Raw genomic sequence first — 20546 nt, 5'->3', positions numbered from 1 at the left:
CAATGCTCCATTCTGTTCTATGGAGGTTCCAGCAGTCACATAGTCATTGAATGGAGCAGCTGGGTGCATGCCCCCCCCCCCCATTAGTGACAACCGGATCCCATTACTAGGATAATTGGGGGTCCCACACGGATCATCTTATTATCCCCAATGTGGTGGATTGAGGGATAGTTTCTAAACTTGGGACAACATCTTTCATAACTAAACTGTATATAAATTTAAAATGTGACTTCATGAGAGATATGGTATAAAAATGTGACATTCAGTGCCATTATTTTGGGAAAACTCCAATTTGGTGAATTGATCAGATTTATCACACTGAAAGCAATGTGTGAACACAGCCAGAGCCTCTCTCCACCACTGCTCAAGTGTCTCATAAAGGAACAATCCTGTCAAAGCTGCTCCATTGAACCATACACTGGGGAGGAGCAGGACTCATTTTCATTGTTTTCCTAGAACCCGGAGTCCTGCTCTTCCCTTCAGACCGGGCACATGGTATAATCCATGGAATCGGCTGTGACCGGAGCGTTCCTTTAATGCAACCGTTCTACTCTTAGACCTGGAAACCAATAGAAATGACAACGTGAGAACAAACAAGACAAAGGCTTTATTACACATGCATGCCGAAAGAGTTACAGCCACCGTCACACTTCCGATCTGCACTTGTGACGTGTTCACACAACAAGTATTACACAGTACAGGTCAGTCTTACAGTGGGCAGGATTAAGACTTGGAGGTGGCTCTCTATAGGTATATGAAGGTGTTATTATCCTAGATGAGGATGGGGATGTGGTCTCCATCCTTGGGGAGGGAAAGAGTCACTACAATTACTGCAGGTCCCTAAACTGTCATTTCTTTACCAGAAAATCCACTTCTGACCTAAAAGGTGTCATCTGTATTGTCATTTTCAAGCCTAAAGACCACCATAGCTCATGTTGTCCAGAGTAAATCTCACATGGTTGGAGTAACTTAGGGCATGTAGAGTAGATGGGTGCAGCTGTAACCAAGAAGTATGACCCCTGACCTATTGGGAACCAGGTTCATACCCAGTAATACGGACGGGAACCTCAACTCCTCTATAAGACAAAGCCTGTGGTTTGTATGTCCCACTGCCATTCATAACATACGATGGTTACTCTGGTTGGGCCATCATTCAGCAGGGTAGCGCAGCGCAGGGGGATTGTACATTAATGGGTCCTATATACTATACATAGAAAATATATAGTTTGATTTTTTTTTTTTTTTAAATTGCATCTTTTAATTATTTCTAATGCTTAACGGGACACACTAGGCCTGAATAGTCAGAGCTCCGGGTGCCTGCTTGTTCTTGGTGGAGGGGGTTGTCTGGTGAAGCCTCGTCCATATGTTACATTTGGTTCATCTCTTATAATATTGGGCCCCATTGATATCTGATTGCCCCAGGTCCTGCTCCTTCCTCCCTAAGCACTCAGATGATGGGGGTTGTAGGTGGGGGGGGGATAGTAGGGTGGTGTCTATGGCTTTTCCAGTATATAAATTAGGAATGTTTCCAGCTCAGCCAGTCTGTGGTCAGTCTTTGGTCTGTGATGTCCCCACGTGCCGATCCTCTATATGGCTGTATGCGTATACAGGTAGCGTTCATCCTACAAGCTGACCATTATAATACAGGAGGGGGTCTTGTTGTGCACATTTAGAACTATAGAGGTTAATTTCTATAATAAATAATCATAATACTGTATAAAGAAAAGAAAAAAAACGAGACCATCCGAAAATCTGGTCATAAATCTCTAACAGGACACAGGCTCAGACCAGGCCTCCGAGAGACGACGACAATGATGAGGAAGAGCCCCGATGGCTGATGAAGGTAAAGTGCTAAGAGGGTCCCCGTTACCTGCTGCCTCCTGTAAACAATCTGAATTCTGAAGCAATTGTCACCTCACATTCAGGATCACAGTCTGAATTAGAAAACAAGATATATCCGGTCATAGTTTTCCCCATTGATCGGGGTCCGGGAATTGGTCCACTTCCCCCACCTCTGTGCTGCTCTCCTCTCCTAGAGTGAAGGATAACTTATACCTGAGCCGCACCTTATCCTGCGGGATACAAAGGACAAGGTTATATGTGTGAAGACCTCCTCCACCTGCCCAGGCACCTTCATTAGTGTCAGACACATGTGATGCGTAAATGATGATGACATCCGGCACCTCCACTGCTCAACTCTTGGAAGTAAACAGTGCTGTGTGTAGCATAGTGGCGGCGTGTGGCATAGCAGCTGCTGGGATAGTTACAATATACATCCTGTATGTACACTGTGCAGTGTTCAGTGGATTTGGTGCTAAATTACTGAATTAAATAACTCAAGGCATCATGGGAAGTGAGGTCAACCTCAATTTGACTCCGCTTCAGGGCAGATACAGGAAGAGGTTGGTCTCCACCTATTCCACTGCTGCTGAGAGAGATTTTTGACAAGCAGCTGCAGCACATAAAATCCCCTAACTCTAGAAAGAAAAGGGCGAGTAACAAAATATGGACATCGTTCTGTTTGTTTTTTAAAGCAGAAATCACATAAGACAATTTGGTAAAAATGAATATCATGTCAGAGTTACCCTTTAAGAACATACACTCTGTGTTTACCTTCAGGGGGTTGGCCAGTAACATGACTTGTGTAATAGATGCCGGGGGCAGGATAGGATTGAACGCCGCCAAGTCTGTTCCGGATGCCGGCTGCAACTTCACCTTCATTGTCTAAGATGAAACATAGAAACAAGTTTTGGTCATTCCTAGAAGTTCTGAATAGGATATGATATGGACGGGGACTGTTTCCTCACCTTGGGCACGGCTGCCTGAAATAAAATTTTCCAGATGGGCAGCGGCGCAGTGTTTATCATGGAGATTATCACCACCAGGACATCGGGGCGATCCGGAGGACAATCCTTAGCAAAGTGCAGCAGGATACGGAAACCATTCTTATCATACGCGGTCACAGGAAGCATGGAACCTGGAAGGTGATGGGGTCACTGAGGTCACATCACATAATCTCTGCTGGGAGCCCCATGACACCCAGAATGGGGCCCAATTTGCCATATATGAAAGTGGTGAATGTATAGACTTGTGAGAGATCCCCGTATACCCCTGGGAGATGGTACCCCATTCTCAGGATTGTTACCCCATTCTCAGGATTGGTGGGGTCCCAGCAGTAGGTCATCGTTTGCTTACAAGGCACAATTGCCCCCATAATTTACCCGGTAAAAAATCCACAACTTACTGGGTCTGATGGATTCCAGAGGTACAGTCACATTACTCAGGGAGATATAGGAGCCTTTCTGGGGACTTTCCTGCTGATGCGGTAGAAATAGAGGGCTACTCGGGGCAAAAGACGGTGCGGAAACCATAGCTCCGATGGGATTAGGAGGCTGCATGGCTATCAGGGTCGGGATTGTGCTGGGGACCGTAGTGGGAGCTGCCGACTTGCTTGACGCCCTAAATATAAAGTGATATAAAGGGTGAGAGCTCCTGGCACGCGCTCACGTAGGTCACCATAACCTAGAAGATAAACTCACCCTTTGGCTTCCTCCATTAGTTGCTGCCCCAGCACCTCCAGCTCGTGAAGCTTGATGCCCCCTGTAGGAGGCGCTGTTGTAGGAGCAGTATTGAATACAGTAGTATAAGTAGGGGAAGAAGAGAAGGAACTGACAGGACCCAAGGGTATCACTGGTTGTGCCAGCAGTGGGGTGGCTGTAGAGGTAAGTGGATCCAGTGACGGTCCGATTAAAAAATCGATTTCTTTGCTGTCCACCTACAATAACCAGATAGAAGTCAAATCCATCTCCTTGTACAGTAAATCTGATCTCCTGGCAGCTATTTCCCTAGATCCCTCTCATATACCTGCACACTCAGCTTAGCCAAGCATGCATGTGTCATAAGGTCATTACCTGGAATATGTCCGGCTTGGTGTTTGTAGCTTCTATCGCTACATTTGATGGTGGATCATCAATACCTTAAAAAAAAAAAAAAAAAGAATGAGAATATAAGAATACAGTCTGATGTGATCTGGAATAGGGGGGCACATACTTATCATGTGTTACCTAGATGCAGCAGCTCCTCGTCCAGCAGGCACAGGGAGGTGCCGGGAGTGTGATCCAGAGAGGAGCGAGGTCTGGACTGGGTGGGTAACAGGGGAGGAGGGGGAAGGATGGGGATCAGTGCCGTGGGTTGCTCTGCTACGTCAGGGGGCGGCTGGGGGTCTTCCGGTGGGCTGCTAGGCTCAAATCCTGCCAGGTCAATTAGGGTGGGTAGATTGCTGCTGGGCTCTGTCACTTCTGGAAGGAGAACAAAGCCCAAAAATTAAATAATGGAGGCACTATTCACTGTAAGCTTCCAACTCCATCCCTAGGAGGATGCTGGATTGGTCTGGATGTCGGACCCCTACCAATCAGATCCTGCTAGGAGACCCCGTTAAGTGGCGTATATGGCTGATGGCTATTCCTCCTGCACCCTCACACCTGGGCTGGGGTGAGCAAGTATAATAAGAAGGGACTGACCATTGTTGTTTGTAGTCTCTGGAAGGTCCAGTTCCCCGTTGATATCTTGACCTTCGACCACCTTCTTGTACAGGTTGATAGCACGAGACACATTGTCACTGGCCTGGAGAATGTCCCCTGGATACAGAGAAATGGTAACATCATTACCAGGAAGAATAACAGAGGGAATGTGTAACAGATGTGACAGTCTCCCACCTAGGCTGCTGTCGTTGTCCTCTGTCTCGCTGGCCATCTTGAACAGCGTCAGCCTCTTGCTCTCACATCTCTCAAATAATTCCTGCCAGAAATAGGGAGAAGAATTTGGGATACAATGGAGGGTGTGTAAAGGCGCCCCCCTTTGGTCAGTAAGAAGCGCCACAATGTACCTTCATCAGCTCCTTGTCCCCCTCGGAGGAGTCGTCTTTGCTGTAATGTGTCAGCATTTCCTGCAGCAGCGTCACATTGTTATCGACCTCTTCCAGGGTGTGGACCCTCTTGCTCACCCGCTGCATCCTCACCTCGTCCTGAGGGGGTGATATGGGGTGTGAGTGCTCGTACCATGCAGGACACCCCAGCCCAGCTAATACTGACTAGTGGTCTGAGCCAGCAAACGCACTTTACTCTTCAATATAATCAATGACATTACAATTTTAATGACTCTTCTTGCTGTCAGTGAACGGAAACATTCAGTGATGCCATTGGCTCCCTCTAGTATCTCAAAGCTCTGTTATGTATCTGCAGCACAACATTGGATGTTTTTGAGAATCTATTCACTGCAAGCAAGCAGGAATCTTGAGCTCAGGATAGAGAATTGTAGGATTCATTGTGAAGTAGAACTGCTGGGTCTTATAGGATAGGGGAGAAGTGTCAGATTGGGGACCAAAAATCCTCCAAAACCCTGACAGATCAAATTTCCAGCAGTGAATAGAGTCTCTGGTCACAGGGAGGACACAGGACCTATGACCCCGGCCTGTAGGGGGCAGCGCCGCTCACCTCCTTCACCATGGATTTGATGAGTTTGTTTGCCTCCTGGAGATCATCCGGATTCTTACTTTTCAATAATCTGGCCAATAACTGTAGAAAAATGTAAAAAGAAGAACTACCTGTCATATATATGACAGCAGGACCCCCAGGGACTACTACTAACCCCTCTACCTACCTTAGATCTCTCCTCGTCGTCAAAAATTGGATTTTTGGGTCGAACCGGTGGTGATGGGATCAAGGTTCTGTCCACTGGGATCACAGGGTCAGTGAGTACAATCCCTGGGGGGACATTAAGTGGACAAAGGTATGATTACACATGTATCCTGGGACAATACCTCACAGTGGCTACAAAAAGTGCAGAGCACAGCAGTGTGAAGACACGACTCAAAGAGAAGCTACAGCCCTGGAATATAAACCCATATTTCACAGCCCTGCTGTTACTAAAATTGTTCACAGAGGTATGATTACCCATCTCTCCAGGGACAATACCTGACACTGGCTGCAAAGAGTACAGAGCACAGCAGTGTGAGGACATGACTCAAAGAGAAGCTAGAAGACTTGATAGATCCTTTTAATGAATCGATGACCATTAGTCCATGGTAGGACACGGACGGCCATACCTTGTCTCTTCAGCATATGGTAGGCCTCCTTTATCTTGTTCTCCTCGGGCAGGGCCACCGTCCAGCTATACAGGAGTCCTACAACTTTACTCTTCACCTTCTCGGACACCCTGTCCCCCAGGTACTGCGAGAAGAGGGATGAGATATAACATTCATTATACATGTGATGTATATAGATGGCAGTGACACATGTAGATGTGATGTACAGCCGGTCCCCTACTTAAGAACACCGGACTTACAGACGACCCCTAGTTACAAACGGACCTTTGGATGTTGGAAATTTACTGTACTTTAGCCTTAGGCTACAATAAACAGCTTTTTAATGAAGCATTATTCCTAATCCTGGTTCTTATGAGAATCCAACATTTTTAAAATCCAATTGTCACCAAAAAGACCAAAAAAAAATTTGTCTGGAGCAACAATTATAAAATATACAGTTTCGACTTACATACAAATTCAACTTAAGAACAAACCTACAGAACCTATCCTGTACATAACCCAGGGACTGCCTGTATATTGAGGTGTCATGTCCTCCACCGTTACATGTGGTGTATGTGGACAGTGATGAGGGGTGTCATGTCCTCCCGCACCGGGGGTTGTTCTGCACTCACCTTGGGAGACACGACCTTTATCAGCTCATTCAGAAAACGGAATTTGCCGACCTCGCTATGAAATCTTCTCCCGCAGTTCTTCATGCAGGCCTCCAATACCTGGGGGGGTAAGGGTGGGAGAAAGGGGTGTAACGGGGGTCTTGACCACAAGCGGAGGGGACTAAATGAGGGTCTACCATGTACTCACAGTCAGGGCCTGCAGCGCCTCCCATTCCTGCGGGGACTGGATTTTATGCGCCAGGAGTCTGACCGCGATCTGCGGACTGAGAAGACATAGAACATGTCAGGGGGGTCTCACAGGACGCCACGAGCCGCCCGCAGACCACGTCCCGCCTCCTCGTCTTACCCTTCCAGCTCCTTGTTGATCTGGTCGCAGAAGCTGATGATGTATTCCCAGTCCTCCTGCCGGTTACACGGGTTTGTGGCTTTATCTAAAGAGGAGAAATCTATGAGATTATAGACGTAACATCTCACCGCACGCGTCATCAGGCTCTGTGACGTCTTATGATGGCGGCCATATTGGAGACACCTTCTATACGGGGACTGTACAGCGTGTTTTGCTTTATGGCTGCCCCCGGATTATAACCCCCTTCTCTAGTGATCGGGGGGATCCATTCACAGCGGAGATACCCCCCCTTACAGCGGTATAATAAAATCATCCTCCTTCTACCGAAATACAACTCTGCACCTCCCATCCCAGTACATACAGCAAAGCCGACAAGTCACCCCGGAATATCCGGAACGTTACAATTATCATCCTTTAAGTGCACTGGGGGTGGAGCCTCATTTCAGGAATAGTTTATCCCTTTTCACTGCAACTCAACATAACTCTATGCAGGGAAATGTGATAAAGTCTCCGCCCCTAGTGCACTTGCATGCCGATTTGTAAAAAGATGATTATCAATTAGTAAATGGAGCAATTGCACAATCCGGATGTGTGAACGCGGTCCTATACGCACACGGATGGAGAGAATGAATGGTCTGCAGTGTAGCGTGCGCTCAGGTGCCATCCTGTGCAGTGTACCAGGGGGCAGGTGCCCACCACAGCCGAGCCAGCCTGCATGTATGTGCCCCAGGTGCATACACATCTGTATGCAGGACATGCACGCTCTGCTGCACTGTGACACTGGCAAGATGCCCCCTGGCACTGCAGAGCTGCTATGCCCAGCTTCCTCCATGGCACATAATGGGGATGTCAGTGCGCATGCGCAGCCCCTGCATTAAACAGCATCAATAAGGGGGTGACCCGGCGGGTGTCGCTGCTAGTCACTCACTCAGCCAGGACTCCAGGGTCTCCCCGTCACTGTCCGCCATGATGCCAGCGGAGACCCCGCCCCCTCTAGGACCTCTAGGAACCGAGCGGCTTCCTCCCCTTCCCGAATCTCGCGAGCTCTCACTGACGCCCGGGCCCGGGTCCGAGATCTCGTGAGAGGTCAATCCAAGATGGCGGCGCCCAGGTGTAAACTGTTCGTACAGCAAATAAAAGCTGGATTACCGAGGTGAGGGGGCCGGGAGGATAGTCATGTAGTGTACGGGAGGGCTGCGGGGCAGGGAGTGTTGTCATAGGGGCAGGACTGACAGTATGGACACCTGTGTGCTGTGACACTGAGTGAAGGGCAGGGGGTGTCCTCATACAGTCACATGGCGGTCAGTACTGAGTAGTGATAGCTCCTCCATGACAAGTGTACAGGGCAGTGCCCAGCAGTGTTGTCATAGGGGCATGTACATGATGAAAATGGTAAATAATGGTGCAAATCTAGAAAAATCACGTCATAAATTGCAAAAATTCCTTCTCATTACGTAAATTTACACCCATGTTCATACCGAGCAATGTTTAGGAGCTCATACACAGGATAATGGAGAGTGATCAGAAATTTAGGAAATTCTGCCCCATTAAGTAGGTGGAAAATATGTCAATTCTCTTATATAAAGACAAGAAGTGTTGTCATAGGGGCGTGTGTGTGTGGAAAATGGTAAAAAATGGTACAAATTTACAAAAATGAGGTTATAAACTGTGCAGATCTCCTCCCCGTTATGTAATTTTCCTACAGTGTTCATGATTTTAAGTGTCCGACCTAAGGAAATAATATATAGGATATCAGAGCGTAGGATACATTTTGTATAATCAAACTCCTTTAAGTAAAATTTGCCAATTCTGGGTGGGAAGTGACTTACATAAAGAAAAGAAGTGTTGTCATGGGGTCCTAGCAGTAATGTTCTTCCACATCTGTGTTTTCAGCTTCATCCAGGTGCGATGGAGCCGCTACAACCCTCAGTTCTTGGATCCGGATACGGATAAGGAGAAGTACCGGCAGCCCATCGAGGAGCTCAGCAAGGAGGAGCGTGAGGAATGGGAACTGAAGTCTGTGCGCCCCATCAAGGCGTGTCCCCCCGGGCTGACCAGCTCTGTATTCACTGACCCGGCTATAAGGTATCTAAGTTACAGCCAGAACCTCAGAACATGTAGGACCGGGCACCACGGCTGCAGAGGTTCACAGGGTACCAGAGGCAGGACCTCTATAGGACGGCAGAGATTGTCCAACCATAAGTCCCATAAAAGTTGGGCTTCATGCACATGACCTTGTGCTTACCCCAGCTTAGCACATGACCGGGTGCAGAAGTAATGGGGGGGGGGGGATTCTTGCCATCCCTGAGTTTGGGACCATTGATATGTCCGATCTTTGCCCGGAGAGACACGTTGTGCTTATCACACGCTGACCGGATGTTATAGACCTCTATGGTGGCCGTGATCTGGTGCTACAATTACGGTCGTGTACATGGGGGTCGTAAAGGGCTTGTAACAAGTAGGATGTTTGGGAAATTAATCTGACCTCCCATCACTGACAAAGCTTGCACAATTAGCTGGACTGAGTGTGCGTGTCTATAGGGGATTTAAAGGACTAGATGCCAAACTAGGGCACCATTACTGACCTAGGCAGGACAGCAGGAGCATCATTGGTATGACCTCTCTGTCCTGGCAGATTTGTGCTCTGGGTTACAGTTTTAGATTGACTTTCTACAAGAGATGAAACTATAAATTTGTCGTCTTTTCGCTCACTTTCTGTATCTATTGTCAACAGCAAATTCACCAACATAATGATGAAAGGCGGCAATAAGATTTTGTCACGAGATATCATGAACAAGGTAAGGTAGATGAATGTTAGCCCTATACTGATAGGGGGCACTTGAGAACCCCCTCTTTTGTCTTTTCTTTGGGGGTTTAGTAGTCAGCCCCGAACTTTTGTGGGATAAGTGTACATGGTATCACACATCTACAGGGGGTCTCCAGTGATCTCCAGCAGTCCTAAGGCTCCCATTTACATGGGACACTTCATGTGGTCACAGGGGTCATTTATCTTTGGGGATATGTTGTAGATATAATTATACAAAAATCCCTTTAAAGGGGTTTCCCAGTCCATATAGGGTCCTGCTAATGACCTGTGTGGTTACGACACCTGCACTCCTGTCAGAAGCAGACTGCTCCATCTCTAGTGTATGGGGCATGGGTCCTGAGCTATACAAATGCATTCAATATCCAATTTAGGATTAACCCTTTAATCTGGTGACATTTATTACAGACATTGGAGAAAATAAAGAGAATCCAGTTGGAGAAGTATTACAAGGCCAGTGCTGAGGAGCGGGAGAACATCGAGTGCAACCCCTACACTATATTCCACCAGGCGCTGGAGCAGTGCACTCCCATCATTGGCCTCACCAGTGTCTTAAAGGGAGGGAAATCCTACCAGGTACGTAACGGAGTGACCCGGGGGAGGGAGGAGGTTGTGATCCGGTCACTTAGTCATTTTATTATTTTTGTAGGTCCCAGTTCCCCTCACAGACAAGAAGCGTCGCTTTATGGCAATGAAGTGGATCATCACCGAAGGCCGGGAGAAGAAGGCGCGCCGCACCTGTATGTACGACCGGCTGGCGGATATCCTGCTGGAAGCTTTCCGCGGGGAGGGCAACATCATCAAGAAGAAGCACGACCTCCATAAAATGGCAGAGGCCAACCGAGCCTTCGCTCACTTCCGATGGTGGTAGAGGGACTGATATTTCAGATCCCAATGTACATAAACCGTAACGTGTCTCTGGGATCGGCAATGGGGGGGGGGTGTAAATATGATCTCGGTAATAAAAAAAAAAAGTTTGTATTTATAATTGTGCTTATATAGCTTGGTTTTGGTCTTCTATTATATGGAGGTCCTGGTAGGACTGGTCTGCACAAAGCAATAGACTAAGGCAACTTGTGTGTTCAGTGTTCAGGTTCTCCCTATACAAAGGATATGATATTGATTTGTGGGGTCCCTTGTGTCTGAAACAAAGGGGTAAAACCTCTGGTTGCCCACAGGCTTCTGCTTCAGGCTGCTATAAAGAGGTCAGAAGCCTCTGTATGTTCAAGAATACAAGGGTCTGGTTTCCTGTGATTTCTGGATACATTTAAGCCCCCACCAGTAAGTTATAGGGGAAATTCTACTTTAACCCCTTAAGGACTGCACATAGAAGGTTCACAGGCTGTTTCCCCCACCCCCTAATACAGGGCAGATATATGTTGTACTATACAGTAAACACCTGCAGCTAACAACCGTTGTGGTCAAAACCGATCATCTCACCTAAGTCCGGCCCTATTGCGACCAATCGGCACCTCCACAACATCATCAGTGGTTGCCGATATGTTGCCCTGATAGCTGGGAGGCTCCAATGGCTGCCATTTAATCACAGGCTCTAATATAAAAGCTATATATTTGCAAAAAGAATTTATTGCACTAGCGATCAAACACCTTAGAGAAATCAAGATCCTCTGTAGGTCCTGTACAGTCTGTATTACTTGTCCCATTGTAGCAAGTTAGGCCCTAACTTGCTGATACGTGGGGTCTCTGTGATGGGACTCCCCACGGATCACGAGAACAGAGGTCCAATGTACCCCCGTTGCAGCGCGAGTTGACCGAAGCAGCCATTCGCACATGCACCGGACCGCCCCATTCATCTCTATGGCGCGGAGGGAGATTGCCGACCATCGTACTCGGCAAACTTCATTGAGGTGGACAGGGGGGCCCGCACACGTGCAACTGGCCGCAGCGGGGGTACATTGGACCTCTGTTCTTGTGATCCATGGGGGCCCAATCACCGAGACCCCCACCGATCGGCAAGTTTGGCCCTATCTTGGGCCTAATTTGTTTGTGAAAACCCCTTTAAGGACCTGTGAGGGGGGTTAGTTTCCCAAATTGCCCTCTCTCTAGATTGCGAGTCCCAGGGGCGTAACAATCGCAGTTGCAGAGGGTGCAACCAGGCCTTTGGGGGCCCGCACCGGCACACAGCCGTGCACAGGGGTGTAGTAACACCAACCTCATCTGTGCCCATCTGCTTACCCATTCTCCCGCCCTCCCTCTACACATGCGACTGGCACCTCACCTGAAGCCCGATGTGTGGCCACCGGCCCGTCTCATCTGACCTTAGCCCACATCATCAGTGGTCGGATTCACGTCCACCATGCTCATCTGCAGTTAGCAATATCTACATCTAAGTGTATATCAGTGCAAAAATGTGTGCATACTAGTGAATAAATGTATGTATGAGTGTAGAACTTTGTGTGTATAAAAGTACAGGCGGTCCCCGGGTTACGTACAAGATAGGGTCTGGAGGTTTGTTCTTAAGTTGAATTTGCATGCAAGTCGAATTTGTATTTTATAATTGTAGATCCAGACCAAAAAAATTTTGGCCCCAGTCACATTTGGAGTTTAAACATTTTTTGCTGTAATGGGACCAAGGATTATCAATAAAGCTTCATTACAGACACCTTACAGCTGATTATTGCAATATGGGACTATAGTAAAGCATCCAGAAAGCTTCACCAAAGGTCAGAGGGGTCTGTCTGTAACTATGGGTTGTCTGTAAGTCGAGTGTCCTTAAGTAGGGGACCGCCTGTGTACAAATTTCTGCACAAATATATATAAGGGGAAAGGGCCCCCCCTGCAGAAGTCTGGTATGAGGCCTCCTAGTTACACCTTGTGTCTCCATCTACCCTCCCATACACATCGTCCTCACAGGCAGGGTCCCCCCTCCCACTTGTTCCAGATCTCTATAGTTTTTTTTACTTGCATTTGTTCTGATCTTAATGTATGTGATCCCCTTACTGATTGTACATCACCAGGGGATTCATGCGGCTCTAAATGATAATATCGCCATCAGATGATTAAAATACTGACGCATAAATAATCCAGTGTTAAAATCATTTAATTAAAATCCATAAAATCGCCCTCATTCACCTGTAATGTTGGGAGTTACAAAGGTTGTGCAGAAAAGTAGACAATTTCCAAACAACAACAAAAAAAAGCACCTTCATTATAAAAAAAAAATGCAAGTTTATAAAAAAGTCAAAATGGCAGCGACTGCTCTGTGGTGCGCAGCTTAGAGACTGTATAGAAATATCTGATGTCTATGCGATCCTATCACACAACACTCACTGCAGGAAGAAGTAATAACATCTGCGGGATGGTCCTGGTCCCATCACACTGGGGATGTGTGTAAGGGAAAGTGACTAGTGTGCAGGTCATGGGGACCAGCTATATGTCCTTATCACTGCCATTGGGCTGGTACTTACTGACCCAGAAGGAAACATATCCCCCTGTTTACATGTATGTAGTACAAAATAAGACCGGACACACAGAATCAGAGAGCGATAAGTCCCGGAGAGTCCATGTCTTATGATCTGTAGTTTGTAGAATTGAACTTAACCAGTCCATAAAATTTGTGCTTATACAATTGTAGTGTGCCCAAATCTGGGAAGCGAAACTCATCCAGACCCAAGAGTCTTGTGATCTGAACCAGTAGCACCATGAGGGTCTATAATACAGTAAGTTTGGGTCGTCAGGACAGGATTTGCAGTAATAATGTAGCGTTATCAACAAGTTCTGGATTTAGGAAGAACCCACTGGTTATATTTCAGATTAAAACACTATAAAGAGCTTGTGGATATTGCTGGAATGCATAGGAGATCCTCTAGCGCCCAAAATATCCATCCGCATCAAAATAAAAAGCATAAGGGCAATCAACCATTCACACCGCACAGCAAGCAGAGGTAAAGGCCTCCACCCATACCACCGGGGGAGTCAGAAATATCTCAAATATATTACAAAAAAAGCTTAAAATCCTATGAAATACAAATCCCTCCAATCAGATGAGTGATCAGTGACTGCACCTCTTCCATATACACAGTAGTGGTAGGACTGGATTATTGCCATGTGCTGGCCGTGCGCTCCCCGGGGTCACTCTGACACCTCGCTGTAGTAATACTTCTGTGCAGCGTCTGTCATCTTCCAGCCGGCCGCACGGTATTCTATCATCTCCAGCAGCAGTAGCTGGGCCAGAGACCCCAGTGCATTCTGAAGCAGGAAGCTGTCCCGCAGCAGAGAAAAAAGCTCGTCCATTTTTTGGGCGTTCATCTTCTCCAGCTGCTCCCCCACCTTGTGCAATTGTAGAACCAGACAGTCCACCTGCGGACAGACAGAAAACACAGGTCAGGACTTTTCTATAAGGTATTAAATGATCCTGACAAAGCACAGGCTGTAAGTTTCTATCTCACCCCAAGTGCTTTACTCAGGTCAAAACATCTCTACAATGTCCTATGTGATTCTGCTGAGAGAGAGAATAGAGATATGGAACAGATTATCCTTTAGTTTCTTTGTGCAGTGTATGGAAGAACTTTTAGCAACGTTTTAGGACGTTTTGTACCATACACTGCACCAAGAAAGTAGAGGATAATCTGTTTCATATATCTATTCTCTCTCACTCAGCAGAATCACATAGGACATTGCAGAGATGTTCTGACCTGAGTAAGGCACTTGGGGTGAGATAGAAACTTAGGGTGATGTCACACATGACCGTTTTTAGTTTTCAGATCGTTAAAAAACGCATCAGTTTTTAAAAAAACACAAGCGTTTTTTGAAAACGCATCAGTTTTTGTCCATTTTTAATTGCGCAAATTCGGAAAACTGGACAAAAACGCGTGCGGTTTTTACGATCTGAAAACGCCCATAAACGGCCTGAAAACGCCATGTGTGACATCACCTTTACAGCAGCCTGTGCTTGGGTCTCTCCTCTCACACTCAGCTCCTACTTAGGCCGTATTTACACGAACGTATGCCGTGGTGCCGGCATACATCCGGTGCAATAGAGAGGAGTAGGGGTAACCCCTCCCCTCTCCATAGAAATGCACGGGGAACGGGCCGTACACACAGGGAAAGATAGGACATGCCCTATCATTTTCCTGTGTACAGAGCAGTACGGTGCCGCACGAGTGTGGCTCTGTATAGCTCCGTGCGGCCATTGCTCTCTATGGGGGACATATGTAAGGCTTGCGGCCGTACATATATCCTCCGCACGGACGTGTGAATGCGGCCTAATTCTGATACCCAAGTTATCTTGGGTTACAACTTACCTCCTCCTCTCTCTGCAAGCTCTCAGGCTGTGCCAACTGAAAGAGGCAGTCATATACAGGGTTGACCAAGGCCAGCATTGGCATGTTATTGATCTGGAGGGAGACACGCAGGGTTACACATCCAGCAGAGCCACTTACATAAAGTAACACACTCAAAATGTAGAGCCTGTTCACACAGTAATAAAACTGTGTGACTTACTCTCAAATAGTCAAAAATATTGCAGATGAAGCTGACGTAGCACACCCACTCCTGCACGGAGCGCGCCCTCATCTCCTCCCGGTTCCGATATTCGGTTTGTAGTCTGTTCAGGAGGGATGAGCGGAAGATGCTGCGGCCGGACTCCTTACTCTCCGCCTGGAGAACAGAATGACAGATCTGTATTATAAGGAGAACAGGGGGGGATCATGCTGGTCAAAGGATTGTTCCTCACTGCCTCTAGGAGAGGTCACAGTACCATACACAGAGCCTACAGGATCATATACAAGACTCATAGGGTATAACATACATGTATATGATCCCTGAGGGTGCAGAGCTGGGAAAGCAATGGATGATCCCAGCAACCCCACACCCGTCCCCTTTCCTGTTCATAGGAGAGAACCTATCATTTTGGGCGGGATATATTGACACCCATTTATCTGGAGACATCCCTGGCAAAATCAGCTATTTTCTGGGGGCTAGATACATTTTTTATAAGCTGACCATCACTGAGGGGTTGTCCAAAGTATTTAAGTTATTCCCTATCCATCTGACTACTGGGGCCCCATTGTTCATGAAAACCAGATGGACCCCAGCAATCTGGAGAACTCTCCTATAGACAGTGAATGGATGGACTGGGCACACGCTCATCCTGCTGCTCCACCCATTAGTTAGTCCAGATCATGGGGACTTCCAGCAGCTGGACCTCACAGCTCACATTGCTATTGCCTATCCTGTAGATCGGGGACAACTTGAATACTTAGGACAACCCCTTTAAGGCTCATCCCACATGAGGCACATTCAGTTCCGTAACCCAGTTTCACATCCTATTAGACGAGGATCTACTAATTCTCCATTAACCAAGAGGAATGAAGTTTAAGGGAGCATCTGCTCCAAAATTGTATGTTCCCCTCTGACTTCAGAAGACACCATGTAATGCTTCAAGTCCCCTGCAGGAATACTAAACACATAGGACAGAGGATTTCAGGGGATCCCAGAGCCTATAGGGATCAACACATTGTCCTTAGGTTGTCCAATTCTTGTACTAAATCTGCAGTGTGTGACGTGATGGGACTCCATACCCAGCGATATCCGATCATCCCGTGCTCTACAGGACGTCTCACCTGGATAATAGTGTAGCACATTTTCCCAGACTCTTTGCTGAACGTGGCATCTCGTAGCGACTGTTCTACGATGACGTTGGCCACTTTCTCCAGATCTACGCTGGACGGATCTGTGACAGGAGAGAAGAGACGAGGAAGTGTCCCATGTGGGAAGATACCCCAGGATAGAGACATTCCCGATCACTTACCCTTTAATGCCGTCTTGAGAAGATTTTGTGTTTCAGCATCAAACACTTGGATCTTGTACTCGTCCCCCATAGTCCTGAGCGAGGAAATCACCACGATGAGAGAAATCCTGGGAAACAAGTGACATAGGAGAGCGGCTGCAGCCGTTGAGACCAGTAACTGGATTCATCAAGTCCCCAGTGCCAGGATGTGTGTACATGGCTGCAGCGCAAACACATCACAACTGTGGCAAATCACTGGCCTCATCAGTATACAGCAAGAGACCGATTACACGAGTAATTGGATTTATTGAGTCCTTAGTGCCAGGATTTGTGTACACGGCTGCAGCGGAGAGAGAGGTCCCTATATGTGACGACTGTGGCAAATCACTGGCCTCATCAGTATACGGCAAGAGACCAATGAGACCAGTAATTGGATCCAGCAGTAAAGTGCTCAAGTCTTTTGTGCCAGGATTTGTGTACATTTCTGCAGCGGAGAGATGTCTATACATCACGACTGTGGCAAATCACCAGACTCATCAGTATACAGCAAGAAACTGATGAGACAGTAATTTGATTCAGGAGTCTTCAGTGAAAGGATTTGTGTACACGGCTGCTGCAGAAATACGTCTCTATACATCACGACTACGGCAAATCACCAGCCTCATCAGTATACGGCAAGAGACCAATGAGACCAGTTATTGGATTCATTGAGTCCTCAGTGTCAGGATTTGTGAACACAGCTGCAACAGAGAGACGTCTCTATACGTCGCGACTTTGGCAAATCACCGGACTCATCAGTATACGGCAAGAGACCGCTGAGACCAGTGACTGGCTACAGCTTTTACGTGGCTATATCGACACCTACCTGCTGCAGAAAAGTAAACATATAGGCCACAGGACATCCAAGAAGGATTTTACTTAAAGGAAAACCCCCTATGAGCTTTCTGTGTATATGTTGGATGGCCACACATCAAAATTCACACTGCGGGAAGTAAAATTAGATCATTTCCATTTTTCCAGGGGAACTATACATACAAAATGCCTCATAATCTGCAGCTCAGCTCCTGTTCAGGTCTCTATAGGGGAGTATTCACACAGAAAGGTTTTTGGTGCAGTTATTTTTAGCCAAAACCAAGTGCAGCTCATAAAAATAGACAAAATATAAAGCATAGAGGACATGTGCAAAAACTGCATCCAAAAACCTGATCAGAACCTGCAAGTGTGAATGCCCCCTATGAATGCATGACGCTGGAGGATCCAGGAGGGGGCAGTTCACACGGCAGCTTTCTTACATGCGTTATTTGCAGGACTGTGGTGTCAGTGTCTGGTTAGGAGGACATACAGCTGCTGTGGTAAGTGTATGTGTAGTTATTGTAAACGTTCAGCCATATTGTCCACATCTGTCACTAATAAATCATGGAGGCTTCACATGTACAGGGTCAGCGATGGATATAGCGATGTTGCGCACTGCTTCCCTGCTCCAGCACCCACCTGTTAGCCGCGCGCCGCCATGACCCCCCGCCCCGGGGCTGCCGCCGCTTTATACGGATGGGAGTCTCAGGCAAGGCCCCGGCTGCAGCGCGTACAGGCCGCAGTCACCTCAGCACACAGCGACACCTGGCGGCGAGCTGCAGATACAGCGCCACCTGCGGGGAGACGGGGAAAGAGCGACATCTAGTGGACGAATCGGAAAATGTTCTTGCACATGGTGGAAGTTCATTCTGGGTTGTCTAGTGAAAAAGTTGTGGAAACCCAGGAAAATGTGGGCTGTTATATATATTTATAACTGAGGGACCTTTTTTTTTTTTTTTTTTTAAATGATATAAAATAAATATTGGAGGAGTCGGGACTTTTTAGGCCTTGTGCAGATGAATGTTGCTTTTTCCGGAATCCTTTCAATCGTTTCATCGTCTAGCACACATCCCCATGTATTTCAATAGGCTCATACACAGGGCTATGGTTTCCAGACCCCATATAGGAGCCGACTGCATGAGCTGCCCCAGTCCTACCCATGTCAAGTAGTCTTTTATACTGTCATTGACCTAATACACCAATGGCACACAGGCCGCAAACGACCACAGTGCTTAAGGCCTCAGTCATCCTGAAAACCCCTTTAATTCTTCTGCCCAATAAGCCATTGTACCCGTAAAGCTATTATACAGATGGTATCAATAGATTTTTTTAAATGGTTCATGAAATCTGCCATCAAAATCCTTCATGCTAAACCAGAGACACTTAGACCCGTTCCACACTTGCGAGTGTGATGCGATGAACTCGCATCACACTCGCAACGCATGCTGCCGGGAACGCACGGCCCGAACGCTGCACACCGGGAGTGAACTCAGCATGTCAGCATGCGAGTTCATCGCATCACACTCGCAAGTGTGGAACGGGCCTTACTCATAGATCCGGGCACCGTGACTGTGGTAATCCTCTTATATTTGTTATCTATGGTCTCCTTCCTTTCACAAATAAGCCTCCGTGGGGTTTTACCAGAACCCCTCTGGGCTGTAGCTTCACAGGCTATTACACTCCCCCCTATAATTATAAATTCCTTTATTTATATAGCCTACACATATTCCACAGCGCTGCACACAGCTTGCCAGATCAGTCCCTGTCCCCATGGGGCTCACAATCTAAACACACTACCAGTATGTTTTCGGAGTGTGGGAGAAAAGCGGAGGACCCGGAGACAACTCAAGCAAATATGAAGAGAACACACAAACTCTTTGCAGTTGACCTGTTGACCCCAGTGCTGCAAGGTTGTAGTGCTAACCACACTGAGCCATCTCCCTCCTCTTCACACAGTGGAAAGTGTTCCTGCACAGTGTAACAACCTGTGAAGCTGCAGCATGGAGGTAAATATAAGAAGATTACCACAGTCACAGTGACTGGCTCTATAAGTAAGTGTCCCTGGTTTATCATAATGGATTTTGATCTACCACACGGATGAAGTATTGTAAACCAAGCTCACTTACATGCAAGTGTGTGCCCCCTCTGGCAGGATCCACTTTTATACAAATGAGCCTGAGGGGCTCTAGGCTCCATAAAAAGGCTCAGGCTCATTTGCATAATTTAAATTCTTTTTTTTTTTTGGTAAAAACTAGGGAATAAGAAGCTTAAAGAATCACACATCGTGCCTGGGGGCACACACCAGTATGTCAATGTGCTTGTTGTATAATCCTTCATCCTGGTGGTAGATGGGCACGTCAGGGGTGGGACTTAAGAAGAAATCGTTTTTTTATGATCTGAAAACGCACGAACTAAAAACGGCCCAAAAATGCCGTGTGTGGCATCACCCTTACCCTGGAAAATTAAAAATGCAGCTTTATATTCCCTACATGGAGAGCTCCTTCCCCATGAAGCCATTTCTGAGATAGCAAATCCTGTCCTGGAAGTCTTGTAGTTTCATTGTGTTGCAAAAAGGTCAATCCGAGCTTCAGTAGGGACACAACCTTTTTCATGATTGGGAATGGTAACGCCCTGTTGTCAATTTATTCAGAAGTTTCAAAGAGAAATAACAGAGGAATGGAAAAAACATCAGGTCACCGGTAGAGGTGACAGGGACTGTAAACATTGGACCCTCATAACACACATAGACACAAATGAAGTAACACAGAAACACAAGATTAGGTAAAATTATTTTCCTTTATTAACGATAAATACTACAAAGATAAATAAATATTTTTCCTCATAAAAAAAAGAATCCATCAGTGCAAACGGGCACCTAGATGTATAAGCGATATACAGTACATTATACAAGGCTGTGCCATAACACATATGATAACTGGATGGAAATAGCACCAATATAAAGGGGTGTCCCACATATTACACCTACACGCCCCCCCACACCCCATCCGCTAAGTGTCTAATCGCTGGACCCTCAGTAATCACATGTATAGGGGTCCGCA

The 20546-nt window shown here is 46.9% G+C and overlaps 3 protein-coding genes across 3 annotated transcripts; 1 reads left to right on the top strand and 2 right to left on the bottom strand.

Annotated features, from left to right (window-relative positions):
* Nucleotides 1–588: 588 nt before the first annotated feature.
* On the bottom strand, nt 589–8144 carry GGA3 (golgi associated, gamma adaptin ear containing, ARF binding protein 3). Its single transcript, XM_072112435.1, has 17 exons — nt 7989–8144; nt 7061–7145; nt 6902–6977; nt 6715–6813; nt 6104–6227; nt 5659–5762; nt 5493–5573; nt 4886–5023; nt 4716–4797; nt 4521–4637; nt 4065–4298; nt 3912–3976; nt 3540–3775; nt 3245–3459; nt 2808–2977; nt 2614–2724; nt 589–2072 (listed from the first exon to the last, which is right to left on the bottom strand). Exons 1-17 carry the CDS (start codon nt 8026–8028, stop codon nt 1962–1964), a joined length of 2088 nt encoding a protein of 695 aa, XP_071968536.1. The 5' UTR covers nt 8029–8144; the 3' UTR covers nt 589–1961.
* On the top strand, nt 7992–12507 carry MRPS7 (mitochondrial ribosomal protein S7). Its single transcript, XM_072112437.1, has 5 exons — nt 7992–8213; nt 8954–9145; nt 9795–9858; nt 10293–10460; nt 10534–12507. The coding sequence occupies exons 1-5, from the start codon at nt 8158–8160 to the stop codon at nt 10753–10755; spliced, it is 702 nt and encodes a 233-aa protein (XP_071968538.1). The 5' UTR covers nt 7992–8157; the 3' UTR covers nt 10756–12507.
* A 420-nt stretch (nt 12508–12927) lies between these two features.
* Nucleotides 12928–18284, bottom strand: MIF4GD (MIF4G domain containing). The gene is made up of 6 exons (XM_072112438.1): nt 18127–18284; nt 16657–16763; nt 16469–16578; nt 15348–15503; nt 15149–15241; nt 12928–14204 (listed from the first exon to the last, which is right to left on the bottom strand). Exons 2-6 carry the CDS (start codon nt 16724–16726, stop codon nt 13977–13979), a joined length of 657 nt encoding a protein of 218 aa, XP_071968539.1. The 5' UTR covers nt 16727–16763; nt 18127–18284; the 3' UTR covers nt 12928–13976.
* Between the last annotated feature and the right edge of the window lie 2262 nt (nt 18285–20546).

Source organism: Engystomops pustulosus, chromosome 6, assembly GCF_040894005.1.
Source record: "Engystomops pustulosus chromosome 6, aEngPut4.maternal, whole genome shotgun sequence".
Lineage (NCBI taxonomy): Eukaryota > Metazoa > Chordata > Amphibia > Anura > Leptodactylidae > Engystomops > Engystomops pustulosus.
This window is presented reverse-complemented; position numbering and strand designations above follow the sequence as displayed.